The 21,239-nt window shown below is 49.5% G+C and overlaps 1 protein-coding gene across 36 annotated transcripts in view; it reads left to right on the top strand.

The window, feature by feature from the left end:
• Positions 1 to 409: 409 nt before the first annotated feature.
• Positions 410 to 21,239, top strand: part of EPS15L1 (epidermal growth factor receptor pathway substrate 15 like 1) — a 101,286-nt gene continuing 80,456 nt past the window's right edge. For 31 of the 36 annotated variants that reach the window (XR_004525988.2, XR_012331037.1, XR_004525989.2 and 28 more), the window contains exon 1: positions 16,721 to 16,795. Coding sequence is in view for 31 of the 36 variants with exons in the window: in XM_073802995.1 (XP_073659096.1) it covers positions 16,736 to 16,795 (60 nt within the window). In the remaining 5 variants the exon portion in view is untranslated. Of the gene's footprint in view, positions 491 to 1,687; positions 1,735 to 16,720; positions 16,796 to 21,239 lie in introns of those variants that run through there. The other 5 variants (XM_033853811.2, XM_033853818.2, XM_033853825.2 and 2 more) reach the window with 5 other exon arrangements.

The following is a 21,239-nucleotide window of genomic DNA, read 5'->3' as shown; positions in this document are numbered from 1 at the left end:
ACACACACACACACACACACACACAGCTATCCTAGGAACAGGGCGCCTTGCTGGGCAGGGTGAAGGTCCCGTCGCCAGGTGGGCGACAGCCTCTGCATAGTGCTTTTGCCAGGCGCACGGCAATGGGAACAGCATCCCTAGAAGAGGGCCCATCATCGGCTAGGACCCGGAGGGGTAAGGAACCTTGGCAGACGAGCCAAGGAATTGGGAAGGAGGTGGTGAAGGAGCGCGTGAGGCACTCTGCAAAGGTCCCGGGCCCCGCCCCCTCCAGCTGGGGCTAGGCGCGCGCGGCCCCGCCCTCAACCCCCTCCCCTTCTGGCTCCGCTGAGCTTGCGCGGCCCTGCTTCGGCCCCGCCCTCTCCCAAGCCGGGCTGCGCGCGCACCGCCCTTCGCACCAGTGCGCACGCGCGGCCCCGCCCTGTTTCCCCCGGCGCTCTGAGTCCGAGTCCGCGGGAAGATGGCGGCCCCGCTCATCCCCCTCTCCCAGCAGGTACGGGCTGGCTAGGAGGGCGGGCGGCGGGGGCTGCGCCGCCGCCCGTGCGGGGCGCTAGGCGGACGCTGCGGGGAGGCCTAAGCGCGAGGAGGCCTAGCTGGGCGGCGGCGGCTCGCGCTGAGGGGCCCCGGCGGAGGGCGGGCGTGTGGTCCTGAAGGTGACAGGCCGGTCCGGCCTTCGGCCTCCCGCACCAGAGCGACCCAATGCGGGCGGCGACCCCGCAGGCGGGGCCGCAGTGCGTGTCTGTTCCACCCGGGGCCCGGCGTTCTCCGCAGCTTCCAGGCCGGGTGATGCACGGTAGCATTGGGCTGCCTTCCGGGGAGGTGGGCCAGGGGAGCAAGCATTTCTGCGGGTGCGGCAGCCTCGCGGGTCTTTGTCTCCTGCCGGGTCCCAACGCCGGGGCGGCAGTGTCCCCGCCGCGGCGGAGGGCAGAGCCCCGCCGGAGCCAGGACCTGCCAGCAGTGCGATCCCGGACTCTTCTCTTCTTCCACTGGGAGCTGCTTCCGCCACCCCTACGCCGTGAAGGGGGTCGCAAGTCTCCGGGCGCCTTGCGGTGCCCTCAGATCAGCCAGATGCTCTTACTAAGGGGCAGTATCAGTGGCGCGACACAGACGTGCAAAAAGAGCCATGCGCAGGCAACCCTGCCTTCTGGGAGCGACGTTCATTCATTTATCCATCCGTCAAATGTGCGTCGGGCCAGGTGCTGGGAGCGCAGCAGTCACCCAGACCAACAAGGTTGCTGTTGTCCTGGAGGCGACACTCTCGTGGGAACTAGAAACTACCTGTGTCCTGCCAGTAACAGCTGCTTTTATTTGCTGAATATCTGTGTTGTACCAAGCACGGTATTATACGCACTTTGCCAGAATTATCTAGCACAGCATTGGGATTGAGAGTGAGGACACAGGGTCACATCATCTTGTGTTCAGATCTTGACTCCAAGGCTTACTTCTCTGACTGTCCTTGGACGAAGCTCTTAGCCTCTCTATGCCCCAGCCACCTCATTTGGAAAATGGGAATATAAAAAAAGTATTGGGGTTAGGTGAAGATTAAGCATGTAAAGCACTTAGAACAGTGCTTGGCACATCGGACTCACTCATTGATTCTGTAATTATAACCATTATTTAATTCTCTGGCAGATTTGGACATTTGGAAATAGAGATTACAGCTGTGAGAATGCCAAACCCCAGGAGAGCTGTTAGGCAGGTTGACATGACTGGTCAGCTGATCCAAGGAGAGAGACAGTGCGTACTTGCTAAATATTGCCAGAACTCGCCAATTTGTAACACTGTCACTAAATTAAAAGCATTAGAGACCAGTGGTTATGAATTAACAGATATGAAAGTGCTCTGTAAACTATTAAGTGCCCTACAGATGTTGGGTATTATTATTGATAGCCAGTTGCTACCTTTTAGGGTATGGTGGGGGGTGTGTGTGTGTGTGTGTGTGTGTGTGTGTGTGTGTGTGTGTGTGTGTGTGTGTGTGTGTGTGTGTGTGAGAGAAACAGGCTTAGGCTCATTTAATGAGGAAGCGCCCCTGGTTTTTAAAACTTCCTATCCACTTTTCGGCACCTGCCTTAATTTGAACTTTTTTTTTAAATTAATTAATTTTTTTGGCTGCGTTTGGTCTTCATTGCTGCGCGTGGGCTTTCTCTAGTTGTCGCGAGTGGGGGCTACTCTTTGTTGCAGTGCACGGCCTTTTCATTGTGGTGGCTTCTCGTTGTGGAGCACGGGCTCTAGGCGCGTGGGCTTCAGTAGCTGTGACACACGAGCTCTCGAGCTCAGGCTCAGTAGTTGTGGCGCACGGGCTTAGTTGCTCCGCGGCATGTGGGATATTCCCGGACCAGGGCTCGAACCCGTGTCTCCTGCATTGGCAGGCGGATTCTTAACCCCTGCGCCACCAGAGAAGCCCTTAATTTGAACTTTGATGACAATAGCTAAGGTTAATTGAGTGCTTTAGAGTTTATTAAGTGCTTATCCACACAACGAAGAGAGGGGATTCTTACTTCTTACGTTACTGATGAAGGATTAGCTTTAGAGGAAGGCAGTGGTTTGCTGCTGTGAAGTAAGGTGTGAAAACCTGAATCAGGTCATGTGATTCATCTGCTTAGCACCTTTTAGAATAAAATCCCAATCCCTCCCCAGGAATCCCTGCTGGTCAGGTGCCTGCCAGCCTCCCCTGCTTCTTTCTCACCCTGGCACCCACACTGCAGCCATACTTGCGGCTTTTCTGTTCTGCTCGTAGTTTAAGCTCTGTCTGTCCTTATGATGTCCCATGGGCTGTTCCTCCTTCCTGAAGCGCTCATCCCTATTTCTTACCTTCGTGGTGCCAGTGCCTGGCTCCTTTCAGGTGGCAGCTCAAATGTCATTCTCCCCAGAGGCCTTTGCTGGTTACCTGTTGTAAGTCCCCCTCCCCTAGCACTGTGCCTCCGCCACACCACCCGTCAGCACCAGTCATGGTCCACAGATGTCTGTGGGTCTCTTTGCTGTCTGTGTCCCCATTAGACCAGACATAGATCTCTTGCTCAGTGCTCCTGACTCTGTGCTCAGCACCCAGGGGGTGTCAGGTAAACCCATGAAGCAGGGACCAGCGAGTTGCATCACCCAGCACCCTTCACAGGTGGCTTTTCTTCCCTCCATGTGGCCTGGGGTCTGGGCCCTTGGGGGTGGGAGCATATTTGAACGAGGAGCTGGACAGCCTGAATCCCCTGGTCTCTGACAAGTTCAGGTCATTGACTGGTGTGCTTTTTCCTTTTCCTTTGTTGAATGATGGCATGGCCAGTCTTCCTTCCTTGGGTAATTATGTCAACATTTACACCTGTTAAGTGAAGCACTGCGCCACATGTTCCTGTCAACCCAGGTGTGAGGCACAGACCTATCAGGCGCTTCCAGTCTAGCTGAGGCTAACACGAGTTCAGTTCAGTCTAACACGAGTTCACAGTTATTACAGGGGAAGCATGCATATAATTCCAGGATAATTTCTGGTTGGGGTCACTAGGGGAGCCCCCTGGAGCAGGAGGCCGTGGTCTGGTTGGATTGAGGTGTAGGGCACACTTGGAATGTGGATGGCCAGCTGAGGGTGAGTGAAGCGGGTAGCCAGTGGGATTGTGGATGGTGGGGTGTTTTTCCTCTGCCTCCAGCCCTGTCTGCGTTTTTCCCATCAGCATCTTTCCTGGTCTGCTCCCTACTCTGCCATATCTGTGATGTCCCCTCCCCATGTAGTCTCCTCTGACCCTGAATATAAATCTTGTCAATTTGAAGAGTAGGTAGTTCTCCCTCTAGAAGTGATTTTTTCCTCCATCAATGTCTCATTGATTTATGTTTCTCCCAGCGCCCCCCTTCACCTCTCCTCTTTAATTGCGGCCCACCCTGGAAATGCACCTGTGTCCCTTACCCCCTTTGTACCCCCTTGTGCTCTTGTAGGCAAGGTCACCAGTAACCTACAAGAGCACATGGTGGTCCTTAACCCCAGTGGCCTGTCCTTGGGACTGGTCCTCCTTGAGCCCTGCAACACTTGTCCGTCACTGTAGCCTGCCCTCAGCCTTTACTGTCTCTCTTCTCCCAAATTTCAGCCTCTCATGTTTGCATCCTTTCTTTCTGTTTGTTCCTGCCTCTGGTGCAGAGCACTCTTAACACTGCCTCCCAACCCTCCCCACCCCGCAATGGCTAGAACCTCATGCTGTGACCTCCTGCTGCATCCTGCCTGCCCCAGAGGCCTCTTTGGTGGTGTCTTCCTTCAGCCCCATCTGAACGGAAGTTCTCCCTCCTGTACCTTCTGTGGGTCCCTTGCATGGCCACCAGACCCAGGGAACAATGGTAATGGGAGGAGAGCGTCAGGCTCAGTGACAATGAGAGTCTGCCCGGTGCCCAAGGAGTTCCTTCTTCCTTCCTCCCCACTTAGTCGTATGCTTCTTTTTAATGGGTACCACTGTTTTAAGAGTGTTTTATTCCCATTTTTCAAACGGGAAACTGAGACCCAGAGAAATTAAGTAACTTGCTGAAGTCCCATAGCTGGTGGGTGCAGAGCTGGGGTTGACCCACATCTGTCTGCCTGCAGAGCCCTGCTCTTTCCGCTCTTCTAGGCAGCCTGCTGGCCCACAGCAGCACCAGGCAAATGTGTCTGGAATGAAGACTCAGTGCTTGGGACACTTGTTTGTCCTTTTGTCCCTTGTTTTTTCCTCCAAAATAATTGCTAGTTTCTGTGTCTTACTAGAATGTTAATGCAGTATAAATTGGGGTGGTGGTGGTAGTCAGGTTTTATTTATTTATTTTTATTTTTAAATTAATTCTTATTGGAGTACAGTTGCTTTACAATGTTGTGAGAGCCAGGTTTTAGAGTAAATTTGGCTCACCCTGTAAGATCCAGAGTTCCCTGGCTGTCTCTGTCTTACTGACCTGCCTCAACCTGGTTTTTGTTGACTACGTGGCTCCCGGTAAAGCACGAACATGTAAGTTTTGCCTCTTCTGCCCCAACTTTGAGCTTTAAAACAACTTTCCCCTGCCTGGTTCTTAATCCTGATCGGTTGATCGGGGAAGCAAGTGACTGTCTTTGATCAGATGTATTGGATAGAGTGTCCACTCTCTGATGCCTCAGGCTGTGCCGACAGCCCCGGCCACCGGTGGTGAGAGGCACCTCATCAGCCCCACTCCAGGGCTGCTGTCCACTTTGACCTGAACTGAGCAGCCAGCACTCACTCGGAAAGCTACTCGATATTCTTCCTCGGGACGGTGCTCTTGGAGCCCCATTATCATTTGAGGCCCCTTCAGGGTGCCTGTTTTTCAATGTTAGGGTTCCCAGATATTCTTTCAGTGACCTCAGTTATGCAGTACTTTCTGCACCTCAGTTTCCCCATCTGCAAATTGGGAATAATACTCTATACCTGTTTTATCTGTCTCACAACAGTGGAGTGTCAGAATCCCTCAGGGTGATAGACGTGTGCGCAAAGTGCCTTCATTTGTGTAGCACACTGTTTGTTCAGGCATTTACTGGGCATCTTCTCTTGGCTGGTGCTTTCTGGGCAGCAGGATGTACCAGCAAACCTGAAGACCATCCTGCCCCAGGGAGCTGAGGTTCTAAGGAGAGGGCGCAGACGTACAGAAATGAACAAACACGTACACAGTATAGTGATGCCATCTGCGCTGTGAGAAGTGTAAAGCCGAGGAGGGCACAGTCAGACGCGGAGGTCTGGGAAGGCCTGGAGTCCACACAGGCTCCAAGGACTGAGTAGGAAAGGCATTTGGATGGCTCAGATTATCCTCCCAGTCACCCTGGTCAGTCATCCTTGCTTTATATAAAGGGGTAAACTGAGGCCCAGAGACCTTATGTCACTTGCCAAAGGTGGCACCCAGCAAGCTCACGCTGGCACGGCTCTTCTGATCCCCGTCCTGGGCTCTGCGTTGCACTGCAGTTTCCTGTCTTGGAATTTTTTTTTTTTTTTTAAGCTGCCAAACGTTATGGTAGTGTGAGGTCTCATTTGTTTTTAAACAGTGGTCCTGCTACTTCATCATTAGGTTCTATGGAGTCTGGTGGAGAGAAGATCACTTGTTTACATTTTTATTTTATTGTTTTTGAATGGGGAGGGGGAGATGGAAAGACCTGCTCGTCGTCTTTATGAGGGATCAGCAGGCTTCCCTGCTGCAGTGGGTACTCACTGCTTCCAGAGGCTGATGGAGGAGAGAGTGGGCCATGCCCAGCCCCCAGGGAGAGTGCACTCTGCTCAGGCTGGGGAGGCTCAGGTCCGAGCTGGAGGAGGGCCGGGTGACTTGCTTGCACTTGGGTGTGTTGGAGACGCTTGCCTGGAGGAGAAGGGGCATTTGGACTGGGCCGTGGAGATCCTGGGAAGGGAGGGAGGCATGGCATTTCTGACAGAGGCAGAGCAGAATGAGCGAAAGCCAAGAAACTGGAACTCCAGCTCAAAGGGCCGAATGTGAGGCCGGGGATGGGACTTTGGGGTACATGTCCCTCTTTTAACTAGGGTGACTTAGGGTTGAAGGGAAGAAGGTGGCATGGTAAAATGGGACACAGGAGTCTGTGCCTGGCCTACAAATTGGCCTGAGACAAAAGGGCCTGACAGGGTGTCTGCTTGTCTAGAGAGTAGCTGACGCAGACGTGGGGGAGAAAAGGAGATCTGCCGGCTCTGTGGCCCAAAGGCTGCTCCTGCGTGGAGTGCTTTGCCCTCCACAGCAGTCTTACTGCTACAGGCTGATGGAGGGGGAAGTAGAGGTTACAGATGACCGCAAACAGCCGTCTCCTCAGATTGCCGCCCGGTTCTGCCTGCTGAGTGGGATTGTTGTAGTTCTTGATAGCAGAATCGATTTGCTGACTGTGTTCTGGACTGCCTGATAGAGAGTTGGTTCTCCTCCTTTTGTACATACTGGCTGAAAGCAGGGAAAGGTGGTGCCTAGCCGTCACTGTCTATGGACTGGATCAGGCCTCTGCCCCACCCAGCACACGGCACCCCTGTATCCTGCACCTCCCAGACCTGTTGCTCTGCCCTGCAGCCCCTAGGCCCTTCTTTCAGTTGCTTGCATATTCTCTCTTGCCTCAGGGCCTTTGCACATGGTATTCATGGCCTCTCTGGATTGTTCTTTCCCCCACTTCATCTCCGGTTAATCCCTACTCCTCTTCATATCTCAGCTGCCATATCACTTGCGTGACAGCCTGGCCCAGCTTTTCTGTTACTGCCTTTGGGGATACTCTGTACTTTTCCACATACCAGTTTGTAATTTTCTATTGGTGGGAGTATTTGATTGATGGTCTTTCTCCCGCACTGCCTAGACCATGTCAACAAAGGCAGGGGCTGTGCAGGTTTTAATTTGACCTCGTACCCTAGGTGCTAGGAGTCATCTGTTGAACTAAAGGCTGACGGGTAGGGCAGGTCCACTTTATGAGAGGCAGTTAGGAGCTCTGGCAGTTCTTGAGGAGTGAAGTGACACGTTTAGATTGTCTGACTGCTTATACAGGGAATGCCCAGAGCTGGGTACTAGCTCAGAGACATTTGCTGTGCTACAGTCCTGAAGTGGTACAGAGCAACCTGGCCTGAGGTTTCTGGAAGAGCAGAACGGCTGATGATCAAAGGAATATGTGGATTGGCTACCAGTACAGGGATCCTCTGAGTGGGGGCAGGAAGCAGGAGGAAGAAGCAGGTGTGGTGTGGGCAGCCAGCAGGACAAGACAAGCCTTTGTGGGAGCCAGGTGGGTGGCACCAGGTGGTGGCTGTGTCAGTTGAGACCAGACCTTCATCACCTTTGCAACAGGCCCTCCAAGCTGGGCCAGACCCAACATTGAGGCACAGCCCATCTCCTGGGGACCCCCCCCCCACAATGTTACATTTACTGAGCACCTACTTTGTGCTGGCTCAGACCCAAGATAAATAAAACTGAACACCTGCCCTTCAGATGGCTGAACTGGAGCCGGACTCCCAGGCACGGATAATCCGGATACCCTGTGGCGGACATCCTCGTGGAGGTCCAGTGGTAGCCCGCAGAAGTGGAATGAATTGCCTCCACTGGGCTGGACATAGGAGAGGAGGAAGAGGAGACCTGCATCTCCCTTCTTCTTTTCCCTCCTCTGTTCCAGTAGGACCGGAGGAAGCAGAGGTGTGCAGCCTTTCAGTCTGGCTGCTTGTCCCTCCACCCCCATCTTTACAGTTTGCCCCTCCTATCCGCTCTGCCCAGTCAAAGCCCCCGTTCCCAGATGCTGGTCACCCGGGGTGTCCCAGAGTGGTGTTGCGGAGAGATTTGGGGCACAGGTCTTGCATGCAAGTAAGGGAGTGTGGTTGGATACCCACTTTGTGCCCATTCACCACTGACTCCCTGTTAGGGAGGTGTCATTGTCATCATTCTTGTGCTTATTTCTGAACAAGGAAACTGAAAAGGGAGAGAGGTAAAGTGCCTGGTGTCAGACCCCCTGGGGAGGTGGGGTGTCTCGGTTGGCCCACAGATCTAAAACTCCCGTGGATGCCACGCTGTGGGCTCCTGGGAGGGCAGGAGCAGCTCTATCCCTGCTGTGTCCCAGCATCTGAAGCAGGCAGGTGATGGTCACCTGTTGATTGATTGCTGCGTGCTCTGAATAGCAGCCAGGAGCGCAGTATCTCTCTAGCTGCTCTTGTTGGTAGTTGATTGGTGGGAACATTTTGTATTTTATGTCTTGGGTGAAGAAACAGGCATGTACGTACTCTACTGGTGACGAAAGTCAGGGCACCCCCCTCACCCCTGGGCCAGCATCCTGATGGCCAGGCCCCCACCCCTCCCCAGGGTTCCCGATGCCTCTTCACTTCTGCTGTGAGAGGGTGTGAGAAGGGGTTCTCTGATTTACTCGTGACAGTAACAAGCATCCCTGTTGATCCATAGAAGATTGGCTTTTCTTAACCCACATAGGATGGGCTTTTCAACTTTACATTTCCAGTGGAGAAACAAAACTATCTTCTTTCAGGCTGTTTTTAAAGAGGAAAGATTAAACAAGAAAAAAACTTGACAGTGAGCCCCTCTTTAGGAGACTGCTTTACAAGGACTCTGAAGTTTTGGGGATGGATTAGCCCTCTAAATTCCCCCACACCCGAGAAACGGCACTATTGGAGGTCCCAGAACCCTATAGACTTTGGTATGTGTGATCACAGATGTTTCTTCCTTTGGGTGTCTTCTTTGATAAAGATTAGGGCGGCTTCTGTGCCCTCAGTGCACCTCTACATCCATTTTGAACATTTTGAACACTACCTCTGTGGAGAAGAGGGTTCCCAAAGGGATGAGCTGATACCCACGATGCCTAGTGGATCGGGCAATCCTGTGGGTCACTGTGGTGCTCACACATCAGGCCATGGAATCAGCATTTTATTTCAGGCCAAGTTTTTAGTTATTGGCATTTGACTTTTTGATTTTTTTGTTGCCTTTTTGCCACCGGAAAATATTCTTTAATTCACAACCCTGTAAGTGGGTTTTTATAGGTATGTACTTAGCCTACTATGTGTGAAATTGTATGTTTAAAAAAAACAACCACTGAAACTAAGAGAACTGATAAAGACTGTTCTGTCCTGGTGTTGGGAGCAGCTCAGCCAACTAGTTGAGTGAGAAAACGAGTACGATATGTACTATAGAGTGTTCAACATTTGGTGAAATATTTTATTGTTTGGTAAAAAGATCATTTGTCACGGCCAGCTGTAAGGATGACAATTCTTTGTAGATAAAACCTGTCCTTCTGTCTCAGTAACAATAATAACAACCACCATAAAAATAGTTATAACAACTGCTTCCCTTTGTAGCGTGTGCTTTACCTACATATTCTTCTTTTTTTTTGAGTGTATGATTTTTTTTTATACTGGAGTATAATTGCTTCACAGTGGAGTATAATTGCTTCACAATGTTGTATTAGTTTCTGCCAGTACAACAAAGTGAATAAGCCATATGCACACACGTATCCCCATATCCCCTCCTTCTTGAGCCTCCCTCCCACCCTCCCTTTCCCACCCCTCTAGGTGGTCACAAAGCACTGAGCTGATCTCCCCGTGCTATGCAGCAGCTTCCCACCGGCCATCCATTTTACATTTGGTAGTGTATGTATGTCAATGCTACTCTCTCACTGCGTCCTAGCCTCCCCTTCCTCCCTGTGTCCTCAAGTCCGTTCTCAACGTCTGCATCTTTATTCCTGCCCTGCCACTAGGTTCATCGGTACCATTTTTCTAGATTCCATATATATGTGTTAGCATACAGTATTTGTTTTTCTCTTTCTGACTTACTTCACTCTGTATGACAGACTCTATGTCCATCCACCTCACTACAAATAACTCAAATTTCGTTCCTTTTTATGACTGAGTAATATTCCATTGTATATATGTGCCACATCTTCTTTATTCATTCATCTGTCAATGGGCATTTAGTTACCTACTTATTCTCATTTGATACTTTTATAGGAATGGTCAGGGCAGTCACTGTATTATCTCCATTTTACAGATGGGGAAACTGAGGCCCTGAAAGGCTTTGTAGCTTTTCACTCTGCCTCTGAGGGGTGGAACTTTTTTTTTTAATAAATAAATTTATTTATTATAATTTTTGGCTGCGTTGGGTCTTTATTGCTGCGTGTGGGCTTTCTCTAGTTGCAGCGAGCGGGGGGCTACTCTTCATTGCAGTGTGCGGGCTTCTCATTGTGGTGGCTTCTCTTGTTGCAGAGCACGGGCTCTAGGAGCGCAGGCTTCAGTAGTTGTGGCTTGTGGGCTCTAGAGCACAGGCTCAGTAGCTGTGGCTAGTGGGCTCTAGAGCACAGGCTCAGTAGTTGTGGTGCACAGGCTTAGTTGCTCCGCGGCATGTGAGATCTTCCCGGACCAGTGCTGGGACTCGTGTCCCCTGCATTGGCAGGCGGATTCTTAACCACTGTGCCACCAGGGAAGTCCGAGGGGTGGAGCTTTGTCTGCCTGAGAACTGACCATTCTCCACCCATCTTACCCACTCCCTCTCGAGGTTTCATCTAAATCTCACCTGTGCCATGAACAAACTTTTCCTGAAGGTATGGGCCCAGCGCTGTGGGTGGGGTTGAATAAATGTGAAACTTCCACCCCCCAAGTAGTGAAATGTAGGGAGGGGGCCCGGTCATAACAGTAGCCTTAACATAAATTAGGAGTGTGGGAGAGAGGGACTCATTTCAGCTCGGAATTTGGGCGACGTCTTACAGCAGGGGGTTTGGTGCTGGGGCTGGAAGGTAACTGGCTTTCATCAGGCAGATCCCCCCTCCCCCCAGGATAGTTTGTGCCCAGACAAGGGTGAAAGGTGCACAGTGTGTTCAGTAGAGCATCTGCCAGACCAGGAAGGAAGGCGGGGCTTGACGGCTGTTTGTGTGTCTGTGAGCAAGTGAGCGTGTGTGTGTGTGTGTGTGTGTGTGTGTGTGTGTGTGTGTGTGTGTGTGTGTGTGTGTGTGTGTGTGTGTGTGTGTGTGTGTGTGTGTAGGGGTGAGTTTGGGGGAAGTTAACCTGGCAGGGCCAGGAGGTGGCTTTGGGGTGCATTGAAAGCATGGCCGGGTGGAGCTTCACACTCCCTCAGCAACCACAGAGCATCTTTTCGTTTTGGCGTGACCTCGTGCCACATGGGATGGAGGGGGAAGCTGGTGAAGGTGAGGTTCCACCTGAGAGGCTGGGACCTGGTCACAGGTGTGTGCAGAGCGAGGAGGGGGTTGAAAGGCCATTCTCGCTGCTCTGTCTACCTAATCCCTCCCTGCCTGCCCGGCAGGACAAAGCTCCATTCCTGTGCTGCCCTTGCCAGTGCCTTTGTGTGTTTGTTCCCTGACCAGACCGTGATGTGACGCTCTGCTCTGCGGTGGCGGGGACGGCCCTTCTGCTCACAGTGGAATCCGGGAGCTTGGCTTGGTGCCTGCTGCCTAGAGGGCTCCTAGGCTCTGAGGAAGAGCAGTGGGCAGTGGGCGGCTGATCGTGCCACCTACAGAGGGGAGCAGGGAGGAGGCACAGAGAGCTGCTGACTCGATCTGCCCTGGGGATCCCTGGGTCCTCGTGTAATGTTGGGCCAGGGCTCAGAAGATGGCAGGGATGTTGGAACCCTGGGGTGGCCGATGTAGAAAAGGAATTTTGGGAAGGTTCGGGGCACACTTGGGGAAAGTTGGGAGCACCATGAGAAACGGGTGCTTTCAAGGAGGGCTGTAGGTGCCCTGCTGTGGAGGGGGCACTTACTGCTAAGATGTCGCCCCTATGAGTCTCCCCAGGGCCTCTTCAGGGCCTGGTCCATCGAATGGATGAAGGAAAGAGAGAATGGAAATGATGGGGCGGGGGGTGTTCTCTGTGATGCCTGGAAGAGTGGTGTCTAGGGAGGCCTGCAGGGAGGCCAGGGCTATGTTGATCTTTTTATTTATTTATTTTTTAATTAAAAAAATTTATTTTGGTGTGGGGGCACTCCACGAGGCATGCAAGATCTTAGTTCCCCTACCAGGGATCGAACCCATGCCCCATGCAGTGGAAGCACAGAGTCTTAACCACTGGACCATCAGGGAAGTCTCCAGGGCCACGTTGATCTTAAGCGGCAGTGTTTGGCTGGAATCTGCTCCCTGCCCCACCCACGCTGCCTGGGCAAGGTCCCTTTCCAGTGCCATCCACCTGCTCCTCTGCATGGCCGTACTCAACCCTGTACTCCTCTCTCTGTGCCCATCCTCTGGTCCCCACAGGACCCCACTCCCTTGGTGTTTTCTTGCCAACGGCACCTCCTTTCTCCGTTGTGGGCCTGTCTTCCCCCAGTGCATCCGTGTGGGGGTGCTCCTCAGCCTGTTGGTTGTCTCGTGTCCCCTCGGGCAGGCTCAGCAGTGTAGCCGCCGTCTCCCTGCCCTCACAGGTGGGTGTCTGTGGGCTACAGAGTCGCCCTCCATCCTGTGTTTTCCTCATAGCACTTACAGCCCGCTGTGTGTGTTGTCATGTCTAATGACATTCTCCTCCAGACCAGGAGTTCTGAGAGGCTGGGGTGGGGGCGTGGTCCCCTTATTCACTGTTGCACCCCATGGAGGCCAGTGCCTGGGACCAGGCAGGCACTCCATAGATACTGCTGGAATGGAAAAGAGACTTCCACCTCGACGTCCCATAGGGACATCCCAGAGAAAAATGTTCAAGGGGGAACAGCCCCCTCTCATCTGCGTGTTTCCGCATCGTGGATGGCTTTGGGCCTCATTCTCCTGGAGGACGATGGCAGTCTCTCCCTAGCTTCCTCGCCTCCCTCCTGTCACCCGATCCGAGTAGCTGAGTGCATACTCAGTTCACCTTCACAAGCGCGTCTGCTCAGGTCACCTTCAGAAGGACAGGATGATGTTCTGACCTCTCAGCAAGGGGTGTGCAGACCTGTCATGTCATTGCGTCTGCCATTTCTGCCTGGTCCTGCATCCTGTGCAGGGCAGTGTGTTGGAGCAGGAAGGCTGCCTCCAGTGACTTTTGTTCCTTCCTCACTTCTGTTTCCGGTAGATGGGATTGAGAGTGCTGGACTCCTGGAGCATGGAAGCTTTCACACCTTGATTCTGTGTTCTTCCAGATGGCGTCTCACCCTAAACTACCCCTGCCTGGCTTGTTCACATTGATGCCTCATTGTGTGTCTAGACTTTCAGTTGTGGTTCTCTTGCTCCTTGGTTCTCCTTTTAGGAGAACTCCCCCGTGTCACGTCCCCACTGCAGGCCCTGAGTTCTGCGTGGCTCGGAGGGAGGCCCTGCATTCTGTGCCAAATGGCAGGCACACGTCTTCAGCTGGCCTTCGTCATGGCGGTCATTTGGGTCCCTGGGGAGAATCGTGTATCATCCTTCAGATCCCTCTTCTCCTTTCGCGTCTTCTTTTCCTTTTTCTGTCCTATTTACAAAAAGCAGTGTGTGCTAACGTGGATCACTGGAGCACTCAGAAAGCCGGGAGAGGCAACCAGTTCACAAGTAGGAATCACTGTACACATGTGGTGTCCGTCCTGCCAGGTTTAGATCCAAGTGGATGTGATCACTGTGTGCTTACCAGCCAGGTCATAACTGCGTGCTGATTTGGGCCCTCCCTTTTCACTTGAGCAAACATCGTAAACGTTCTGCCTGTGCCATTTTTACCGCTTTGTGGTATTCTGTCCCAAGGAGACAGCAGTTCATTATTGGCTTAACTAGTTCTTGACTATTTCCAGTCCTTTACTGTCACCTGCAGTCCCGCCCTGAAGAAGGGCAAACTGATCCAACCCTCTTGCCCTTCTGCCTTCCTGCATATCTGATCATTACAGAATCCCAGGAGGAGACCCTAGAGTATCGGGAAGGCCTAAAGAAATTCTGGTTTTTATTATTTGACAAAAGCAAATTCTGGTTTTGTCAAATAATAAAAAGAAATTATTTGTTAAAGAAATTAACAAATAAAGGAATTCTGGTTTTTATCATTTGACAAAAGCACGATCCTGCCAGTGATAAAGCTACTTTTCATTTATCACACTTAAACCTGAAGCAGCTTGTACCATTAAAATCCTTGCCAGAGCAGAAACACATCACATGTTCGTCTTTAATTATGTAAAATTTTAAGCACACTACAAGTAGAGGGAAGAGTTTAATAATTCCTATGTACTCACCACCCGTTCACAACAGATGCCAACGTTTTGCAAATGTCTTTACCCAAGTGTTTTTCATCTTAGAAATCATATTTCAATATGCACTTCTAGTAGCTGAGACTGTTTTCTTTTACATTACCACAGTGCCATACCACAGCTTAATTAATAATAATCTGATACCCAGTCCATATTCAAATTTCCGTGATTATCTAAAAATATCACCTTGTGTTTGGTTGTGAGATCTCCTGAGTCTTTTTTTTTTTAATTTTTAAAATTTTGAGGTAATTGTAGATTCACATGCAATTGTTAAAAAACAATGATGCAGAGAGATCCTGTGTATTCTTTATCTGGTTTTCTCCAGTGGTAATATTTTGCAAATCTGTAGGACACCATCCTAACCAAAACATTGACATGGCTACAGTCAGATGCAGAACAGTTCCATCCCCACAGGGATCTCTCTAGTTGCCCTTTTACAGCCACACCCACTTCCCTCCCATCTCATTCCTTTCTGATCCTTGGCAACCACTAATCTGTTCATTTGTATAATTTCAGCATTTTAATAATGTACAGTGGAATCATACAGTATGTAACCTTTGGAGATTGGCCTTTTTCACTCAGTATAATCCTCTGGAGATTCTCCTGGGTTGTTGTGTATATCCGTAGTTGATTCCTTTTCATAGCCAAGTAGTATTCCATGGTGCTGTGGGACCACGGTTCATTGAAGCAGTTACCCATTGAAGGAGATCTGGCGTGCTTCAGTTTTGGGCGATTATGAATAAAGCTGCACTAAACATTTGAGTACAGGATGTTCTGTGAACTTAAGTCTTCATTTCTCTGGATGAATGCCCAGGACAGTTGCTGGGTCCTGTGATAGTTGCATGTTTAGTTTAGTTTTTTTCTTTTTAATCTGCCAAGCTGTTTTCCAGAGTAGTTGTACCTTTTTACATTCCCACAAGCTCCGTATGAGTGATCCAGTTTCTCTGCATGCTTACCAGTGTCACCAATTCTTTTTTTTTTAATAAATTTATTTATTTATTTATTCTTATTTTTGGCCGCGTTGGGTCTTCATTGCTGTGCACAGGCTTTCTCCAGTTGCTGCGAGCGGGAGCTACTCTTCGTTGTGGTGCATGGGCTTCTCATTGCGGTGGCTTCTCTTGCTGTGGAGCACGGGCTCTAGGCATGCAGGCTTCAGTAGTTGTGGCACGTGGGCTCAGTAGTTGTGGCTCGCGGGCTCTAGAGCGCAGGCTCAGTAGTTGTGGTGCACGGGCTTAGTTGCTCCATGGCATGTGAGATCTTCCTGGACCAGGGCTCGAACCTGTGTCCCCTGCCTTGGCAGGTGGATTCTTTTTTTTTTTTTTGGCTGCTTTGGGCGTTGGGTCTTTGTTGCTGCACGCGGGCTTTCTCTAGTTGCAGTGAGCAGGGGCTCTTCTTTGTTGCAGTGCGTGGGCTTCTCGTTGCAATGGCTTCTCTTGTTGTGGAGCATGGGCTCTAGGTGCACGGGCTTCAGTAGTTGTGGCACGTGGGCTCAGTAGTTGTGGGTCACGGGCTCTAGAGTGCAGCCTCAGTAGTTGTGGTGCATGGGCTTAGTTGCTCCATGGCATGTGGAATCTTCCTGGACCAGGGCTTGAACCCATGTCTCCTGCATTGGCAAGCGGACTCTTAACCACTGTGCCACCAGGGAAGTCCCGGTATCACTATTTCTTGTTTTAGCCATTCCAATAGGTGTGTGATGGCCTCTCACTGTGGTTTTTCAAGACAATTTTTTTTTAATTGAAATATAGTTGATTTATAATATGTTAGTTTCAGGTGTACAGCAAAATGATTCAGTTATATGTGTAACTTTTCAGGTTCTTTTCCATTATCAGTTATTACAGTATATTGAATATAGTTCCCTGTCACAGTGGTTTTTAATTTACATTTCCTAGCTAACGATATGCTGGCCATCTTTTCATGTGGTTATTTGCCATCTGTATATCCTCTTTGGTGAATTGTTCATGTCTTATGCTCCTATTCTCATTGGATTGTTTCCTTTTTTGTTGTTAAATTTTGAGAGTTCTTTATGTATTGCAGATACTAGTCCTTTGTTGGATATGTGATTGGCAAATACAGTTGACATTTGAACAACACAGGTTTCAACTGTGCAGGTCCACTTATATGTGAATTTTTTCTTTTCTTTTTTCTTTATTTAAAAAAAATTTATTTTTTTATTTTTCAGTAAATGTGTACTACAGTACTACTTGATCTGAGGTTGGTTGACTCCATAGATGTGGAACTGCAGGTACAGAGGAACTGTATATGGAGGGCTGACTATAAGTTACACTCGGATTTTTGACTGTGTGGAGGGTGGGCACCCCTAACCCCCACATTGTTCAAGGGTCAGCTGTATTTCCTTCTAATCTGTGGCTTGTCTCTGCATCCTCTTATCAGGGTCTTTTGTAGATCAAACATTTTAAATTTTGATGAGGTCCAGTTTATCAATTTTTTTTCCTTATGAATCAGGTTTTTGGTGGCAAGTCTGAACTCTTTGCCCAGCCCCTGATCCTGAATATTTTCTCCTCTGTTTTTTTAATATTAATTAATTAATTTATTTTTGCTGTGTTGGGTCTTCGTTTCTGTGCGAGGGCTTTCTCTAGTTGTGGCAAGCAGGGGCCACTCTTTTTTTTTTTTTTTTTTTTTTTTTGTGGTACGTGGGCCTCTCACTGTTGTGGCCTCTCCTGTTGTGGAGCACAGGCTCCAGACGCTCAGGCTCAGTGGCCATGGCTCACGGGCCCAGCCGCTCCATGGCATGTGGGATCTTCCTGGACCGGGGCACAAACCCGCGTTCCCTGCATCGGCAGGCGGACTCAACCACTGCGCCACCAGGGAAGCCCTGGGGCCACTCTTCATCGCGGTTCTTGGGCCTCTCACTATCGCGGCCTCTCTTGTTGCGGAGCACAGGCTCTAGACACGCAGGCTCAGTAGTTGTGGCTCACGGACGCAGTTGCTCCGTGGCATGTGGGATCCTCCCAGACCAGGGCTTGAACCCGTGTCCCATGCATTAGCAGGCAGATTCTCAACCACTGCGCCACCAGGGAAGCCCCTTTCTCCTGTTTTTTCCTAAAAGTTTTATAGTTTTACATTTACGTCCATGATCCACTTGGAATTAATTTTGTAAAAAGTGTGAGACTTAGGTCTCCAGGCTCATTCTCTTCCAATGGATGGCTAGTTGCTCCAGCACCATTTGTGGAACAGGCCTCTTTCCTCCTGAGTGGCTTTTGCACCTTTGTCAGAAGTCAACTGGGAGCATCTGTGTGGGTTTGTTCCTGGGCTCACTGTTCTGTTCCATGGTTCTACGTGTCTTTCCTCCATCACTGCCACACTGTCGTAATTACTGTAGTTTTATAGCAAGCCTTGGAATTGAGTAGACTGATTCCTCCCACTTTATTCTTTTTCAACATTGTTTTAACTCCTTTGCCTTTCTGTATAAATTTTAGAGTAATCTTATCTGTATCAACAAAGAATCATGTTAAGCCTGCGTATCAGGCTTAACATGTGATAAGCCTGCTTATCACATGTTGTTGCTTTGGCCTCCAGAAGGCCATTCCACTCAGTTTATTTTCCCACTGGCAGGGCCCAAGATGTGTTGCCACCTTTGCCAACCCTGCATGGCACCTCTCTTTGACTTTGCCAACCTGATAGCAAACAACTGGCATTTCATTCTATTTTGCTGTACCTAAATTGAACATCTCCCCTAACTTTGCTGCATCTCTTCTTTCAGAATCACCTTTTTCTTATCCTTTGCTCATTTTTAAATTGGGATGTCTTTTTCTTCAGGATTTATGAAAGCTCTTTCTCATGTCTCAGTTCTCTCGGCAGTGTTCACCTTAGCTCTGGCTTAGAAACTTCTCATCTGGCAGTTGGAGTGAGCTGTCAGTTTCAGGGAGGTTCAGGATGCCCCAGTTTTTGCTGATGCTCTTTGAGTGCTACTGAGTTATGTCCCGGTTTCCTTACCTGCAGAATGTGGTCTGGCCTGCCTGGAGGGCCGTGCGCACTGCCAAGGTAATGGTTGTGCAAATAGTGAGGGGAACGATCTCTAAGTGGAAGGCGAAGTGCAAGGATTATCAAGTGAGCACTTCTCTAGCCTTGTTTTTGAGTCAGCATCTTGCTTTCCAAGGAGGAACTCAGACAGGGATGTCTTTTGGTGTAAAGTGCCTAACTTCCTGCAAAACTTGGCAACAGCTTTGAAAAACACAGCCGTTATGGGGTCTCAGTTTTCCTGAGGAAATGGCAGGCTGCGCTGGTTTTCAAGTTAGTTCATATGCTTAAGTCAAGTCTTGCACTTTGACCATGTCTGTTGAATAAAATGTACCATGACATAATCACGTGTTTTGCCTTTTCTTAGGTGAGCATGCACGGGAGGCTGTGCAGTGGCCCTGTGTCTGGCTCTGTCATGCCTGGGCTGTTTTTGCAGGGTGCAGAGTAGGTTAGTGCCACATGGCCTGGGTCTCCTCTGGCTCCGTCACTCCTTGGCTGTGTGACCCTGAGCAAGGTAACCTCAGTCTCCTCACCCATAAATTGGGACGAACAGTAGTACCTGCCCATAGCATTGTTTGGGACAATTAAATGAGGTACAGGATAGAAAATAGTGAGGCTCAGTAAATGTGATCCACTATTTATCAGAACAAGGCATTATACTTTTCTAAAAGTTTTAAAATGAAAATTAATTTGCTTTACAAATGTCATTTTGAAACAAGCAAGGCCAGCGATCATTGCTTTGTTTTGCATAAGAGCTCCCGCCCATGGATGAAAGCAGGAATCAGAGAGCTGGATGGACTCAATCCTGAGAGGGTTAGGTGTGGCCAGAACCCCAGTCCTCAGGGTTTCCCCTCCAAAGTAGTACTGCTGTGTTCCTCATCTCAAGCTGGTTTTCTCCAGCATTAAAATTGCGCACACTTGCATGAACTGTGGAGTTTAAAGGCCTCCCAGCAGAAGGATGTTCCCTGATGTGCTGCCCTCCCAGTCTCCCCATTTGTAGGTTGCCTCTGGGGTGGAGGTTAGAGCGAAGAGGCCACAGGAACTTTTCTTAGTATTTTAGGAGATCAACTGAAAGATCAAATTGAAAGTTATATTGAACTTCAATGAATAATTCAGAGTCAAAGATGGCGTCTTAGCACAGTGGGCTGGTGGAGGAGAACACCCTCCTGGGCCGGCTCCGTCCATTCTTGAAGCCATCTCAGAGCTGTCTGCAGCCTCTTACACTGAAGGCCTTGTCCCCTGGCCTGTCCTCTGGGCTCGCTTTGGGGTTAGGCAGAGGTGGGCAGCTCTGGTGCCCACTCTCAGCTCTCAGGGGGCTCTGTCCCAGCAGAGCGGCTGCCTTTACCAACAAGCTGTTTGTGTCCAAGGTCTCTGCCTGTCACTTGGGGACTCGAGGCCTTAGCAGCATTCATCCTCAGCTCTGTTGCAACGGTGTATTGGGCAGCTTGCAGGTGTGACTCCGCTGTCGCCAGGAGGAAGTAGTGTGGTAAGAGGAAGTGCCATTAGATCTGTTGGTGTTCTCCCTTTACTCCCCCTTCTGCTTATGTAGTGCCTGAGGTATGTGTAATTAAATCAGAACCTTTCACTGCTGTCACTGTCCCAGGTTACCCAAATTGATTCCTGTACTTAGAGAGGAATGGGTGAGGCATATTCTGTGGTTTTCCGTTAGTTGTGGGTCATTTGGGATCAACACTTGGCCATAGACTGTCTGTAGGATGAGCCCTTAGCATCGATGGTCCAAGCTTTGGGCCTGGGGCTTCAGAGCCTTTTCTGGACTATTTGGGGTCTTGTTCCTCTTAATTATGGATCTAGTTCAGAAGCGTTTGGGAAGTTTGAGACAGTTATTAACCATCTATGCTCCAAATATCGTAACTTTTTTTCATTGGAATCGTAGTAGCTTGGAAACCTCTCTCTTGCTTACCATGAGATCTTAAAAAAATCCCACTGGAAATGCATTTCAGACCCGTGCCTCTCTGATTGCTGGCAGGAAGGGGACCTTTGTCAGGGTGGGGGTCCCTAGGGTCTCTGCATTCCATTTCCATGAGCCAGGGCACAGGATGTGCTATCTAGACCCAGCACGGTTACCTTTACTGATAGATGACAACAGCCTGCCTGACTTTGCTTCCTCTTTCAGCCTTACTTCTCCGGGGAGATGTGTTTTGAAAGCATGCAGAGCTTTTTTAATTTTAATTAGTTAATTATTTTAAATTGAGGTTATGGTTGACATATAACATTATATTAGTTTCAGGTGTACGATGTAATGATTTGCTATTTATACACGTTGTGAAATGATCACAGTACTTAACATGCATCACCATATAGTTATAAAATCTCTTTTCTTGTGATGAGAACTTTTAAGATCTACTCTTAGCAACTTTCAGTATACAGTACAGTATTATTGACTATATTAACCATGCTGTACATTATATCTCATGACATTTTATAACTGGAAGTTTGCACCTTTTGACCACCTTTACCCATTTCACCTACCCCCTATTCCCATCTCTGGCAACCACCCATCTGTTCTCTGTATCTGTGAGTTTGGTTTCTTGTTTTTGTTTTTTAGATTCCACATATAAGTGAGATCATCCAGTATTTGTCTTTCCCTGTTTAACTTATTTCACTTAGCATAATGTCTTCAGGGTTCATTCACATTGTCACAAATGACAAGATTTCCTTCTTTTTAATGACTGAATAATATTCCTCTG

The sequence above is a fragment of the Tursiops truncatus genome, chromosome 3, assembly GCF_011762595.2.
Source record: "Tursiops truncatus isolate mTurTru1 chromosome 3, mTurTru1.mat.Y, whole genome shotgun sequence".
NCBI classification, from domain to species: domain Eukaryota; kingdom Metazoa; phylum Chordata; class Mammalia; order Artiodactyla; family Delphinidae; genus Tursiops; species Tursiops truncatus.
This window is presented reverse-complemented; position numbering and strand designations above follow the sequence as displayed.